This window comes from Salvelinus sp. IW2-2015, unplaced genomic scaffold (assembly GCF_002910315.2).
Source record: "Salvelinus sp. IW2-2015 unplaced genomic scaffold, ASM291031v2 Un_scaffold1192, whole genome shotgun sequence".
In the NCBI taxonomy this organism is placed as follows: Eukaryota; Metazoa; Chordata; class Actinopteri; order Salmoniformes; family Salmonidae; genus Salvelinus; species Salvelinus sp. IW2-2015.
The window spans coordinates 20,652-34,494 of NW_019942770.1; the positions used below are offsets into that span (position 1 = coordinate 20,652).

The 13,843-nt window shown below is 46.4% G+C and overlaps 1 protein-coding gene across 1 annotated transcript in view; it reads left to right on the forward strand.

Annotated features, from left to right (window-relative positions):
* Positions 1–998: 998 nt before the first annotated feature.
* The window catches only part of LOC112069998 (NHS-like protein 3), a 42,633-nt gene continuing 29,788 nt past the window's right edge, over positions 999–13,843 (forward strand). Inside the window, exon 1 of the mRNA XM_024137397.2 lies at positions 999–1,144. Within this exon, the coding sequence (XP_023993165.2) occupies positions 1,087–1,144 (58 nt within the window). The 5' untranslated portion in view covers positions 999–1,086. The remainder of the gene's footprint in view (positions 1,145–13,843) is intronic.

The window sequence follows — 13,843 nt, forward strand, 5'->3', positions numbered from 1 at the left end:
CCCCCCATACTAGCCCAGCCCTACCAAACCCAGGTCCCAACCTACCAGCCCCAGTAACCTAGGTTTGTGTGAGTAGAAATACATTCAACGGGGTCCCCCCTGATTCTAAGACACAAAACTCAGTTGCATAACAAGGAACTCCTGGGGGGAGAGGATTGTGGTGTGTGTGGTGTGTGTGTGTGTGTGTGGTGCTGATGTGTGTGTGAGTGTGTGTGTGTGTGTGTGTGATGGTTGTTGTTCCTTCACGGACGCATTGCGCTTGATGTGTGTGTATGTGCACGTTGTCGCGGTGTGTAGTAATTGTGTCTGTGTTAGTGTGTGTTGAAGATGTCGAACGCGTGATGGTTTACTGTCGTGTGTGTTGTCTGCTCATTGTGTCCGTTGTGTGCGATGTGTGTTGTATTTGTGTGTGTAGGGGCTGTCTTATCTTCGGTGCACCCGTGGTGATCTAGGCCTCAGCCAAAAACAAAGGCCAAAACTTGTGACAGACGCGTTCGCGCTCAGGTTGTTCCTTTAGGACGAATAGAAGAGGGGGCGTTCTAAAGGAGGGAGGGATAAAGCAGCTGATTGGCTACACGGCTCAGGGTGCATGCAGGGCTCCTTGTGTCCGATCTACTTAGGGGCTAACCAGGCATTCTGTCACTGAGCTAGCTAGGCTAGGGGACCAGACGCTGTGACTCTCTAACTCTACCACAGACTATTGCAGACCACTACAAAACAGACAGACAGAGACAGCCAAAAGACTACTACGACTGACCTCTGTAGATTGGGAAAGATGTTGGTCATTTTTCGCCCAAAAACTGTTACTGACAGCGACTAGGAGGCCAAGACCTTATGATTCTGTAATTCTACGACAGACCAGTGCTGACCACTTAGACCCAGACGGAGGACTCAAACACAACTAGACCCATAGAGGTTTGAGTACGTAGCCTACAACTAGATTGAGCAACTGATYCCTTGTCTTGATCTCTCTTTTTTTTGGGGGGGGGGGTTTGATTCCAGTCCACAGAGAATAAAATAGTAACTTTTGGTTGGACGTTTATTCTGGTCTCTACCTCTCCTCCTTGTAATAGTCTCAGAGTAAACATGGTGGTGTACCTGAGGAAAAACATTCACTCTCTGCTCTCCGTCTTCAAGAAGAAAGGTGAGTAAGATGGGAGTTGTTGTTGTTGCTGATCTGGAAAATTGTGTGTTTATGTTTCGATGACTTGGTTTTGGTTGATAGGCTGTTCGGTGTAGTCTTGTGTCTGAATGAGTGACAACTTGTTGTGGATGTTTGAGAGGCTGTACACTACCTGTTTATAGACATGAGATCAAACAGGGTGGATGTTTGAGAGATCAGAAACGTCTTGAATCTTTTATCAGGTTATGGCAGTTGTCTGTCAAACAAGTGCAGAAACAGAAAGATGGTGACAGAGGACTAGTGAAAGATGAGAAACAGAAAGATGGTGACAGAGGACTGGTGAAAAACTTAAAACAGAAAGATGGTGACAGAGGACTGGTGAAAGACTAGAAACAGAAAGATGGTGACAGAGGACTAGTGAAAGACTAGAAACAGAAAGATGGTGACAGAGGACTGGTGAAAGACTAGAAACAGAAAGATGGTGACAGAGGACTGGTGAAAGACTAAAAACACAGTCTCCGTCCACCACCAGTCTCTCTGTTCCACCACCAGTCTCTCTGTTTCCACCACTAGTCTTCCGTTGTCCAGTCACACCAGTTCTCGCTGTTCCACCACCGTCTCTTGTTCCCGCCACCTCTCTCTTTCCACCACCAGTCTCTTGTTCCACCACCAGTTCTATTCCACCACCAATCTTCTATTCCACCACCAATAATATCTGTCCACCACAGTCTCCATTCCACCACCAGATCTCATCCACCACCAGTCTCTATTCACCACCAACTCTCTGTTCCACCAACCAGTCTCTGCTATTCCCACCACCAGTCTCCGGTTCCACCACCAGTCTCTCTATTCCACCACCAATCTCTCTATTCATCCCCAGTCTCTCTGTCCATCCCCAGTTCCTATTCCACAACCATCTCTCTGTCCACCCAACCAGTCTCTCCGTTCCCACCAGTCTCTCTGTTCCACCAGCCAGTCTCTCTGTTTCCACCAACCAGGTCTCTATTCCACCACCAAGTCTTCTCATTCCACACCCAGTCTCTCGTCCACCACCAGTCTCTCTTTACACCACCAGTCTCTCTATTCCCGCCACCAAGTCTCTCTATTCCGCACCCAGTCTCTCTATCCTCCACCCATCTCTCTGTTCCACCACCAGTCGCTATTCCACCCACCATCTCTCAATTCCACCCACCAGTCTTCTCTATTCCGCCACCAGTCTCCTCATCCACCACCAGCTCTCTTCCATCACCAGTCTCTCTTTCCACCACCAGTCTCTCTTTCACATCCCCAGTCGCCTATTTCCACCACCAGTCTCTCTGTTTCCACCACCAGCCTCTAATCCTCCACAGTCTCTCTATTCGCACACCAGGCCCTCTGTTCCACCCCAGTCTCCTCTGTTCCATCACCAGGCTCTCGTTCCACCAACCCAAAGTCCTCGTCTGTTCCACCACGCAGTCTCTCTTATTCCACACCAGTCTCTCTATTCCACACCAGGCTCTCTATGCCACCACCAGTCTCCTTCCTTCCCCAGTCTCTCTATTCCACACCAGTCTCTCTGTTCCGATCCCCCAGTCTCTCTGTTCCACCAACCAGTCTCTCTGTCCACCACCCAGTAACTCTCTTTTCCATTCCCCAGTCCTCTATTCCACCACCAGTCCTCTGCCACCACCCAGTCTCTCGTTCCACCACCAGTCTTCTATTCCACCACCCAGCTCTCTGTTCCGTCCCAGTCTCCTATTCCACCACAGCTCCTTTCCATCCCCAGTCTCTATTCCACCACCAGCTCTCTTCCATCCCCATCTCTCTGTTCCACCACTAGTCTCTCTATGCCATCCCCAGTCTCTCTTGGTACATGTGGTATAAATGCCTCTCACCACACACTCAATGCCTCTGTTTGGGCACAAGCTGCCAAGTAACTACGTGCTTTGTGTGTGTCGTTGTGTGGTTGTTGTGTGGTGTGTGGATGTGTGGTGTGGTTGTTGTGGTCTGTGTGTATGATGTGTGTGTGTTGTGGTGTGTTGTGTTGTGATGTGTGTGTGGTTTGTGGGTGTGCGTGTGTTGACAGTCTGCTACGGGCAGACGTCCCGCCTTCCCACCCCGAAGGCAACCCCAGATTGTTTAATCCCAGCCTCTCACCTAGGTATCCATATGGGATGCGGTCCCAAATGCACCCTGATTCTCTATGAAGGGCACTAAACCCATAGAGGCACTGGTCAAATTGTAGTGCACTACAACGAATAGGATGTCATTTGTAGTAGCCTGGTATGTTCAAGAATAAACATGGCTGCTGTCTTCCCAAGTGGGCCAGGAAAAACTCAACAAGAGGTATAGAACTATGAGGAGACAGAGAGTTAGAGGGGTGAGAGACAGAAGGTTAGGTAATGGGATGAGAGACTGAGTAGAGTTTAGCGAGGAAGACAGAAGTAGATATTTGAGAGAGGACGGGAGTTAGATAGTGAGGAGACAGAGATTTAGAGAGTGAAGAGAGAGAGTAGGGAGTGAGAGACAGAATGAGGTTAAGTAGTGGCGAACAGAGAGGTTATAGAGTAGTGAGAGAAAGAAGGGTTAGAGTAAGTGATTGAGACAGAGGTTAAGTTAGAGTGAGAAAGACAGAGAGGTAGCAAGTAGAGGAGACAGAGAGGTTAGAGTAGAGGAGACAGAGAGTTAGAGTAGTAGGAGACAGAGAGAGTAGATAGGAAGGAGACAAAGTTAGAAAATACGAGAGACAGAGAGGTAGAGTAGTGAGGAGACAGAGAGGTTAGCAGTAGCGAGGAGACAGAGAGGTCTAGAAGTAGTGGAGAGGACAGAGGTTAGAATGAGGAGGACGAGAGAGGGTAGATAGTTAGGAACAGAGAGGTTTTTTAGAGTAGTGAGAGACAGAGAGGTTAGAGTAGTGAGAACAGAGAGGTTAGAGTAGTGAGGAGACAAGAGTAGCAGTAGTGAGAGACAGAGGTTAGAGTCGTTTTTTCTATTACTGCTCCCGGTCTGTCTGTTTTCTTCCTGCTACCCATATAATAGGTGCAGTTGCATTAGGAAAAGGATTCAAGACCCCTTGACTTTTCCACATTTTACTTTACACATTACTTTCTTGGAAAACACAAGACCCCATAATGACAAACCAGGAACTTTTTTAATATATAAAAAATGTGAAAACTGAAAATATCACATTAACAAGTGTTTAGACCCTTTTACTCAGACTTTGTTTGTGAAAGCACCTCGCTGCGATTAACAGCCTCAATCACCAGCCTCAAAACCACTCTCGTGTCTGGGCTTGGCTAGTTCTTTTCTTTAAAATAAACCTCACCCCACTGAGTCCGGAGGCTCTGGAGCAGTTTTCATCAAGATTGGATTTGATTTTTGCATTCAGGTTGCAAAAGCGCAAGCTACCCTCTCCTGGTCACAAAAACATGAAACATAAACAAATACAAAATACAGAAACATCAATAGAACAAGAACAGAGCGCAGGGACAAACTACATACATTATTAAGGCACACTAGCCACATATCAGAACATTACACACAAACTATCTAGGCTCAAAAGGGAGAGCTTTGCGTAGGTGTTGCTTTTATCTCTGTTTATTGAAAACCAGTTTCTGTTGATTTGAGCAACAATGAGATGGAAAGAAATCCAATTTGCCTGAAAATTTTATAGGCCCATCTCTATATAATAATGAAGTATGGGGTTTCTTGAAATTTTCTGGATTTAGTGGCCACTAATGAAAAACCCCCTGGTGCAAGTCGTCATTTTAATAGGATCTTTAGTATTTGTGGTATGTGTCACAGACGCATGGGTGCTTATGACCATATTGTTGACTCTGTCAAACAAAATTTGGGATTTCAGTAACACAATGTATGTTCAGTGTTTCCCTCTATAAAAAGTAAGAAGTGATGCGTGTAACGATTTTGTCGTCAAGATGAAAGAAAGGAACTCGACCAAAACGCCAGCTGGAAGGTCTCATGTAATGAACTTAAAAAAACACTAAACAAAAAAACAACGGAGAATAACCGAAAAACGAAACACCTGGTCTGTAGTACAGAACAAGAAAGAACAAGAAAACAAAACTACCATACGAAACCAAAACAGGGGAAAAAGTGCAAAACGCTTAAATAGCTCCCCAATCAGATAGACAACGAAAACACTCGGTCTCTGATTGAGGAACCGAATTCAGGCCACCATAAACCCTGCTACCCCAGTACACTACAAATCCCATTAGAAAACAAAATATGACACACCTACACAATTCAGGCAAAACTAAAAAATACACCCCACACCCACTTGTACAATGTTACGATCCATTACCTAAACCTAAAAATAAGAAGAAAAAACAGGCAAATATATCCTCAAAAGTATCAGGGCGTGAACAATCCCGTAAGTTCTCATCCTCAACTCTAGACCATAAAAAAAGAAAGGCTTGCGCCTATTAATGGTAATTTCATGATCAGCCTCTTTCTGATTTACAATTAAGTAGAAGCTAGAACTATGGCCGCCTTTGTCTCATAGCGGAATCCCCAGCGCAGCTTAAACTAGCATCCCGTCCTTTCTGGGACACAGCGGCAGCTAACTAAGGCGCTGTCTTTCTGGGACAGCTGAGCCTTAACTGCTCCTGTCTGTTTCTGGACCCAGCGCGCTAACTAGCCGGCTGTTCTGGACCAGCTGCAGCTACTATCACTGTGCTTCGCGACCAGCTGCAGCGGCTAACTAGCCTCATGTCTTTGTCATGGGGAGCCAGCTTGCAGCTAAACTACTCTCTCGTTCTGGAGCCAGCGAGCCAGAAAGCTTAACTAGCCTCATGTCTGTCTGTTACCAGCATAGCACTTAACGAACCTCGATCTGTTCTGGACCACTGCTAGTTTAACTAGCTTCAGTGTCTTTGCAGCACGTGACAATATGACTGGACATCTAAGTCAATTTGAGAAGGTCAACTCGAGCATGCAGGGACTGGAGTGCGTATGTCGCCACGCACCCGCTCTCTTCCCATCAGCAAGAAAGCAAAGCATCCTTTATATGGACAGACCCCCTCCCAATCTCTTTGCCAACCATATTGTAATCTAATATGTTTTGACCAGACAGAGTCTTACCTAGTCTAAGGTTACTGCCGAAGTAATGCAGCTACTCCTCAACTTAGACCCAACAGCAACACATCTCCCCTACCCACTAACAAGATATTCACAGCTGACGTTCTAGATACTTCGGCGACACCACGCTCCTAGCTTTACCTCCACACTACCCAAACGCCCTCTTAGTTTTCTAGCCAGATGTCCTTCACTACCGGGCTACCCCTGATTTATCTCGCCCCACCCACACACAAAATAGACACACGCATACTCCTTTGTTAAAGTGTTCAAGTTTGGAGACTCTCAGAAACAACGGACTAACGTTGATTGGCTATTGCAATAGTCGATACTTCATAATCACAAACAGCTTTACACACACGACTGTGGCTTTAATAGTGAGGTCGAGTGGGGCCATTCTGCGATCTACAAAGAAATCGATGAAAAAAGGTAGAGGGCGCGATTTAGGAGTGCTGCCAATTTACTGCGGTGGCTACACCTCAATACCCACATTACTACATGGTGGTTGTCACGTTGTAACATGTAGGAGAAGCTTCTCAGGATTGCAGGTAGATGAATAACCCTTGTGGTTAGTATTGTGTACAGTACGATGTGATGTGGCTCTTACTGATACCTCTTACAATACTGATTTATCGGCCTAGAGGCGTTTTTGCAATTACACATGCCATAACACATTACTGTTTTCTCTGGTTCGTTCTGATTAGTTCTGCCATCCCATCACCCCCTCTCCCACACCCCCTCCCCAATATCCACCCGTCTCGTGCCAGCTCCAACAAACCAACTCACCTCCACACATCCCTTCCTCCCCACACACCCCTGCTAAGCCCAACCTAATCCCCTTGCCCATCCACACCAACCCCTGCCTTCCCTCCATCAATCATGCAGGCGATCCGTTGGACCAAACCAAGGGCCAGAAACAGAAGAATTATACACTTCCTACAACCGAGCGTATCCACCAATCGGTATGTTATCAATTTATTCAAATCAATCATCAGTCACTTGTTTCAGGCAGTAATATAGTAATGCGTGGCGAGTTCGACAATGCTCTCCTAACTAGGAATCCCGCCTTCTTTCAATCTGCCCCATCTCATTTGTTTCTCGACTATCGAGTCGATCCCAACAAGTCTTCTGCCTTGTCCTACTGCCAAAACGGACCCCAGAGCACTTGACAACATTGCTGTGGCTCGCGATGAGCTGCGGATGGTCCATGTGCGTGTGTACTGGTAGGATTGGATGGCCAGGGTTGTTCCTCCTCTAGTACTGGCTGAATGGCTATGGCGATGCGAGGGCCACCAAGCGATTCAATCTGGCGTCTGTTCTATGCCTAGAAGTCCGAGGCAAGTTCCTTGTGTGTTCTCAGCCACATTCCTCTGACCATATCCTTATAATACGGTGCCGGCGTTGTGATTGGCTATGAGCAGCTCGCAATGCACGAGATTCGGTCGTGCCGTTCTCATAGAGTGGCCTTCTCTCTTCAATTCTCCACCAGAATGGAGGAACTCTGGATGGCTATGTTCTTGGCTGTTCAGCCACCTCCTGCAACCATCACATGGTAATCAGTGCTGCGTCACCCTTCGACCGTATCCGATAGCGGCGTTAGTCTGCTGCCCACGAGTGTATGCTCTTAGGTCTTTTGGCTCCGAGAGGTGCTGTGCGCCCAAGCCCTAGGCACACAGAGGAGATCTCTGGATTCTGTCAGGAGTCGTGTTACCATTTCAGTACTCTCTTTTTCTCCACTCTTTATATGCACCGAGATCTGATGCGATAAGGGCCGATCCTATCCGTCATGCTCCTCCGCTGTGTGCGTCATGAGCCTTTTCTATGATCCGCTAGTGCGGAGACATTCTTAATCAAAGAAGATGTGAAGGTAGTTCCCCTTTCCCCGTAGATCTGGTTCAAAAACTTCCCCACTTTTACGACAAGCATATATGCCTGTCTCAGGGAGAGGGCGTCACTAAGCGGGGGGGAACGGTTCCTCTCCGATTTCCTCTCCGGCAATTGTGTCTACAGACTGTCTCTTTTACAAAATCAACTAGTACAAAATCGGTGTTCCGCGCACCTTCCCTCATGATCTGAGGTAGCGACCGTCGACGCGTATGTGTGCCTCTTCTGCTCACAAAGTCGATGTCATAGCCGATTAAGCAATTTTCCCCTACTGCACCTACTAGGGGACTCACAATCCTGTAGTGTGTAGAGATACCATCTCCAAGATTATCAATGTAAACAGGATGCACGCTGCAGCTGTACAAATTCGTGTCCTCATAGCGTCTATACAGGAGACGGTGTCGACCTAATATAGGACAGTGTGTGCCTTCCAATCATGTCCAAGCAATAATCTAGAGGTAAAATTAATGTGTAACTTCATCTATTATTTGTATGGTATTTCGTCCTAATCAGTTAGTTAGTAGACCATATACAGCAAGGATGATTTTATTCTATTTAATTCCAATTTAGAACAAGAGTAGAAGGCGATACATCCTTAACACTTAACAAAATGTAGTGTAACGAAGAGTCAGCGAAAGCAAGGTCTGAGAGGCTCGACTGAGTATAATTATTTGTAATATATCAAGCGTGTCTTATATCCTGTTTTAAATCTTTTATTTATCGATGCAGTTTATAAAATTGAGAGACAAAAAAATTTTTTCTATTTATACTATATTCAAGAAATAGATGTCCTTGAACAGAGAACCCAAACATTGTGTGGAATGGAAAGGGGTCGAGGTTAACTGCACTTGTTCAGGGGCAGAACGACGAGATTTACCTTGTCGCTGGGGCGATATCTGCAATCCCCGTATATGCAACCTTTTCAATGTTTTATCTTATAGCCATTATACGTCTTCAACTAACATGGCTCATCAGACCTAGCCGCCTCTAACATATGAAATACAATAACTTAGGTTTACTGCTATGATCGAGATAGCACTAAGGCGCCCACCATAAGTGATTGGTTCAACCTTGCCTATTCTCAGAGTGCCAAGAACGACAGATGTTTACCTTTCAGCGGGGATCCATTCTACAAAGTCCTTTCACCCAGTACTTGTACTAACTCACGTTCCTTACCAGCAACCGCATCTCCTTGCAAAGCGACTGGTCTGGCAGGACGCCCGCCAGCAGGGTATCACTTGAGGAGTCCTAATACTAAAGGAGGCTCTTCTTGAATTAAGTTTCAGAGTCCGCCAACTTTGTTTCCCCAAAACCCAATTTGAAAAAGTGTTGTGCAAACACCCAGACTGAAAAGTCGCAAATCATGTAGTAGACTGAGAATCTCACTGAGCACAAGCACACAAGCTAAAAGAATCGGGGTTAACATAATAGCAGCGCACGAAGATAACTCAGAGTCCAAAACAAGTGATTGCTGGTTCTCTGTTGGTTTTTCTTTAATAGGATCGGCCACTTTTTTTCACCCATCATATCTTTAGTTTAGAATGACGAGGCAGGAAAATGTGCCAATAAAGAAGAGAGGTATATCTCCATGCTCCAGGTAGCGAATAAATAGAGATTCAAACACTAATATGCTCAAGGACTCTAAGTAAAAGATAAGTGCCAAGCTGTGATGAGTGAGCAACGTATTTAGACATAGAATACAATATAGAATCCATTCCTATTTTCTGTTAATTTTAATTGTTGTATCAAGTACTACCATCCAAAAATCTTGTGGCCTAATTAGTTCTTAATGTAGAGTAACAATTCATAGGTGTTCTCGCGAATAAATTGTTGACACTTATTCCTCAAAGACCACCAGAGTTATGCATCAAGCTATTTATCGAGTTCATACAATATTATAGCACTGTATGCCACATAGGATCTAGCTGGCAGCTTAGATTAAACAAGAAAGTTTACGCGTGTTGTGCACGTTTAGACGAATCCAGATGAACCATGCATTTTGTTTAATAAATGTTATCAAGACTGCCCAAAGTGCAATATGTTATTTGATAACAATTCATTGTGTTGTCATAGCCCTGTGCTATCAGAGTCCTCACCAATGATCTAATGATCTCTGAGGCATGAGAACGTTTCTCTCTGAGCATCGTAATATAGCCAACCTCTGTCTAATGCATAATTCGCAGAACTTAGAGGCCTGCACGCATAGCGTCATTACACATCCCAATCGCACTTAGTAGCTATTTAGCGGAGCCCACTAAGAATTCACGACCGTAAAGATCTATGTTTCCTAGGACGACTTACTAATCCCTCAAGCCAAATTACCTGGCTGCAATTACAAAACTCAACTCAACAATGCGCAACTAATGCAACCTGAGCATTATGAATCAGCTGCTTTCGAAACCCCCCCCCCAAGTGGAAACGGCACCCCACTCGATCGCCCCCTTGATGTTATTACCGAACTGACTGGTTTAACACTGACCCGCTTGCTTTTAATCCCACAAGCTCACTACGACGACTATCAGGCTGCAAATAACATACCAACGCCTCAAATCGACATGTACAATTCCAAACCACCATTCGATAGTCTTAAACACTTGTTACGCACAGCCCACCCCTCCGACACTCCCCCCTTTTTGGTACCGCGTTGAGCCCCCTGTACTAACACTCGCCTTCGTTTATTAATGTGATATCTATTGCATAGTCACTTTTGTAGCTTACTCCTAACTGTACCAATTACTAATTTATTTTATTACCAATCGAGCTAACCTGTACCTCCAGTCACAACTTGACGCCGTAGAAAAATATTTCTTAACTCTAGTCTTGAACTGCGTTGTTGGTTAAGTAGACTCTGGTTAACCACCTCATCATACCAAGCCCCGTAAGTGTTCATGGTTACTACCTTTGTATTCATGCTGGTTCATTGCTTTATCAAATATTTATCAATTAATCTATTGGATTGATTATGTAATCAGGAAAACATTAAAGGATACGCCTGTCTCTCTTTCTACCATCGATCGTAGGTATCTGGACAATGCGTGGTTGTTGGTTAAAACCAGGTGGCTTAGAATCAATTACGATCATTCTCACTATGAGTTGAGTGTCTACTTACAGTTCCAATTGCCTACATCACATCCGCAGTGCAAAATACAATTTCATTTATTTGATTGAACTGTAGAAAATAGAATTAGGAAGGAAAAGCTACCACGCTATTCCATGTACGAGAGCATGATCTCATGTATATGACATTCGAGAGTGGAAAGCGTGATGACAATTGAGTACCTCCTTATTGATGCGGTCTACATGTTTCGAAAGTCCCACCCTACTCAATGTCAAAGAAGTCACTGATAGCCAATCACAGTGAAGGAGAGGAAACACAGACAACTATAGAACATGGTCAAGCGTGTCTTACAACAATTCGTGTATGATTCTCTCTTTAAGCGCTTGACCGGCAACCTATCCACTCTAGGAAAGTGTGCCAGAACTAGTAAGTAGTGCCTTTGAGGTCTCGAAATGACAATAAGGGCTTAACGAGCATGAGCCATATCAACGGCGCGACATGACTAGAGGACGCTGAATATCTGATCAAGCTGGTCTGGGACCTGATACATGTATCTCCGGCGTTCGTGGACATGACGCAAGCCCCTGCAGGGACTAAGCACTGAGCCTGGGGGTTCTGAAATGAGACTCGTGAAAGTGAGCTGGGCTCTATTGGTACTAGAACGTGATGCTGTGAAAACTAAAGATGCTGCTGCTTAAACTGAGACATCTGAGGCATTGCCGCTTATGACTAGGCTGACGTGGAGACCTGGGGCTTGGAAACTTGACTGAGGCTGCTGGGCTGGATATAGAACTAGACGTCGTGAGGCTGAACTGAAACATAGCTAGGAGATAGGGACTGAAAGTCTGACTGGGGCTGACAATCGGAATAGGTCTGGAGAGCCTGTGAGAACTTGGAAGAAACCGTGGGAGCTGATATGAAAACATAAGAGGCTGAGGCTAGAAAAAAACATGAGCTCGGGTAGGAAACTGGCTGACATAACTGAAGACAATCGTGAGCGCTGGGACTAGAAGCCTTGGGACTGCGTAGAGCATGCAAAGCCTGGAACTGGGCCTGTGAGAACTAGAAGCTTGAAACATCTATGACTGAAAACTAGCTGGGAGCTGCGCTGAACTGACTGGCGTGAGGTGACATGAAAACTGACGCCCTGGGAAAGCATCTGGGAGCTGGCTGGGAAACTGAGCTGCACTGAAAAGCTGCGTGGCTATGCGTAGAGGACTAGCGTATATAGAAACGTGACTGCAAACTGAGGGCTGGCTGGGACTAGACTGAAGACTCTGATGGCAACTTGGAGGCTGGGCATGGGCTTGGAAAGCTAGAAGCTGGGACTAGTGAAACCTGAGTGGGTCTAAGCCACCTCAACAACCAAACCCTGGAGCTTGGGGCCAAACTGAAACTGGCTATGGCTGAAAACTGAAGCTCTGAGCGGTGGGCTCTGAAAACTGAGAAGCTGGGCTGGAAAAGCTTGAGAGACTGGAGCTCGGTGCGTAAAAACTCTGAGCTTGGCTGAGAACATAGAACCTGGCGGTGAGCCTCTGAAATAACTGAGCTGCGGTCGTGAAGCAGCTGGGCTCTGGAGGAAACCCTGAAACTGCGTGGGCTAAACATAGAGACTGGAGGCTGCGTGAGCTAGCATCTGAGTGAGCTGGCTGTGAAACTAGACATGACTGCGCTGGGACATACTGGCTTGGCGCCTGAAACTGAGCTGACTACGGAAGCTGGGCCGTATATAGACTGAAGCAACTGGTGGCTAGACTAAGAGAGCCTGTAGCTGGAACTACTGGAGACTGAGGCTGGGCTGCATGGAAGCGTACTGAGAGAGAGCGTGGAACTGGGGCCTGGTGGAACATCTTGAGCATAGAAACTTGAGAGCTCTGGCTGAAACTGGGCTGGAGACTGAAACTTGAGACGTCGTGCTGGAGCAGATCTCTCACACTGAGTCTGGTGCCCTTAACTCTGCAGCGCTGGGCACTGCTCTCTTCTTTGTTGTATGTTGGACGGAGATAGCCCAGCTCATTCAAGCCCAGCTCCAGTTTCAGCCCAGAACTCAGTTTCAGCCCAGCCCAGTTTCAGCCCAGCTCAGTTCAGCTCAGTTTCAGCCCAAGCTCAGTTTCAGCCCAGCTCAGTTTCAGCCAAGCTCAGTTTCAGCCCCAGCTAGTTTCAGCCCAGGCTCAGTTCAAGCTCATTTCAGCCCAGCTCAGTTTCAGCCCAGCTCAGTTTCACTCAGTTTCAGCCCAGCTCAGTTTCAGCCCAGTTTCGGACCCAGCTTCAGTTTCAGCCCAGCTCAGTTTCAGCCCAGCTCAGTTTCAGCCCAGCTCAAGTTCAGCTCAGTTTCAGCCCAAAAGCTAACATTTCAGCCCAGCTCAGTTCAGCTGCAGTTTCAGCCCAGCTCGGTGTCAGCCCAAAGCTCAGTTTTTCAGCCCAGGCTCAGTTTCAGCTGCAGGTTTCAGCCGCAGCCCAGTTTCAGCCCAGCTCAGTTTCAGCCTCAGTTCAGGCCCAGTGGGCAGCCCAGCTCAGTTCAGCTCAGTTTCAAACTCAGTTTCAGCCCAGTTCAGTTGCAGCCAGCTCAGGTTTCAGCCCAGCTCAGTTTTCAGCTCATTTCAGCCAGCTCAGTTTCAGCCCAGCCCAGTTTCAGCCAGCCCAGTTTCAGCCCAGCTTCAGTTTCAGCCTCAGTTGCAGCCCAGCTCAGTTCAGCTCAGTTTCAA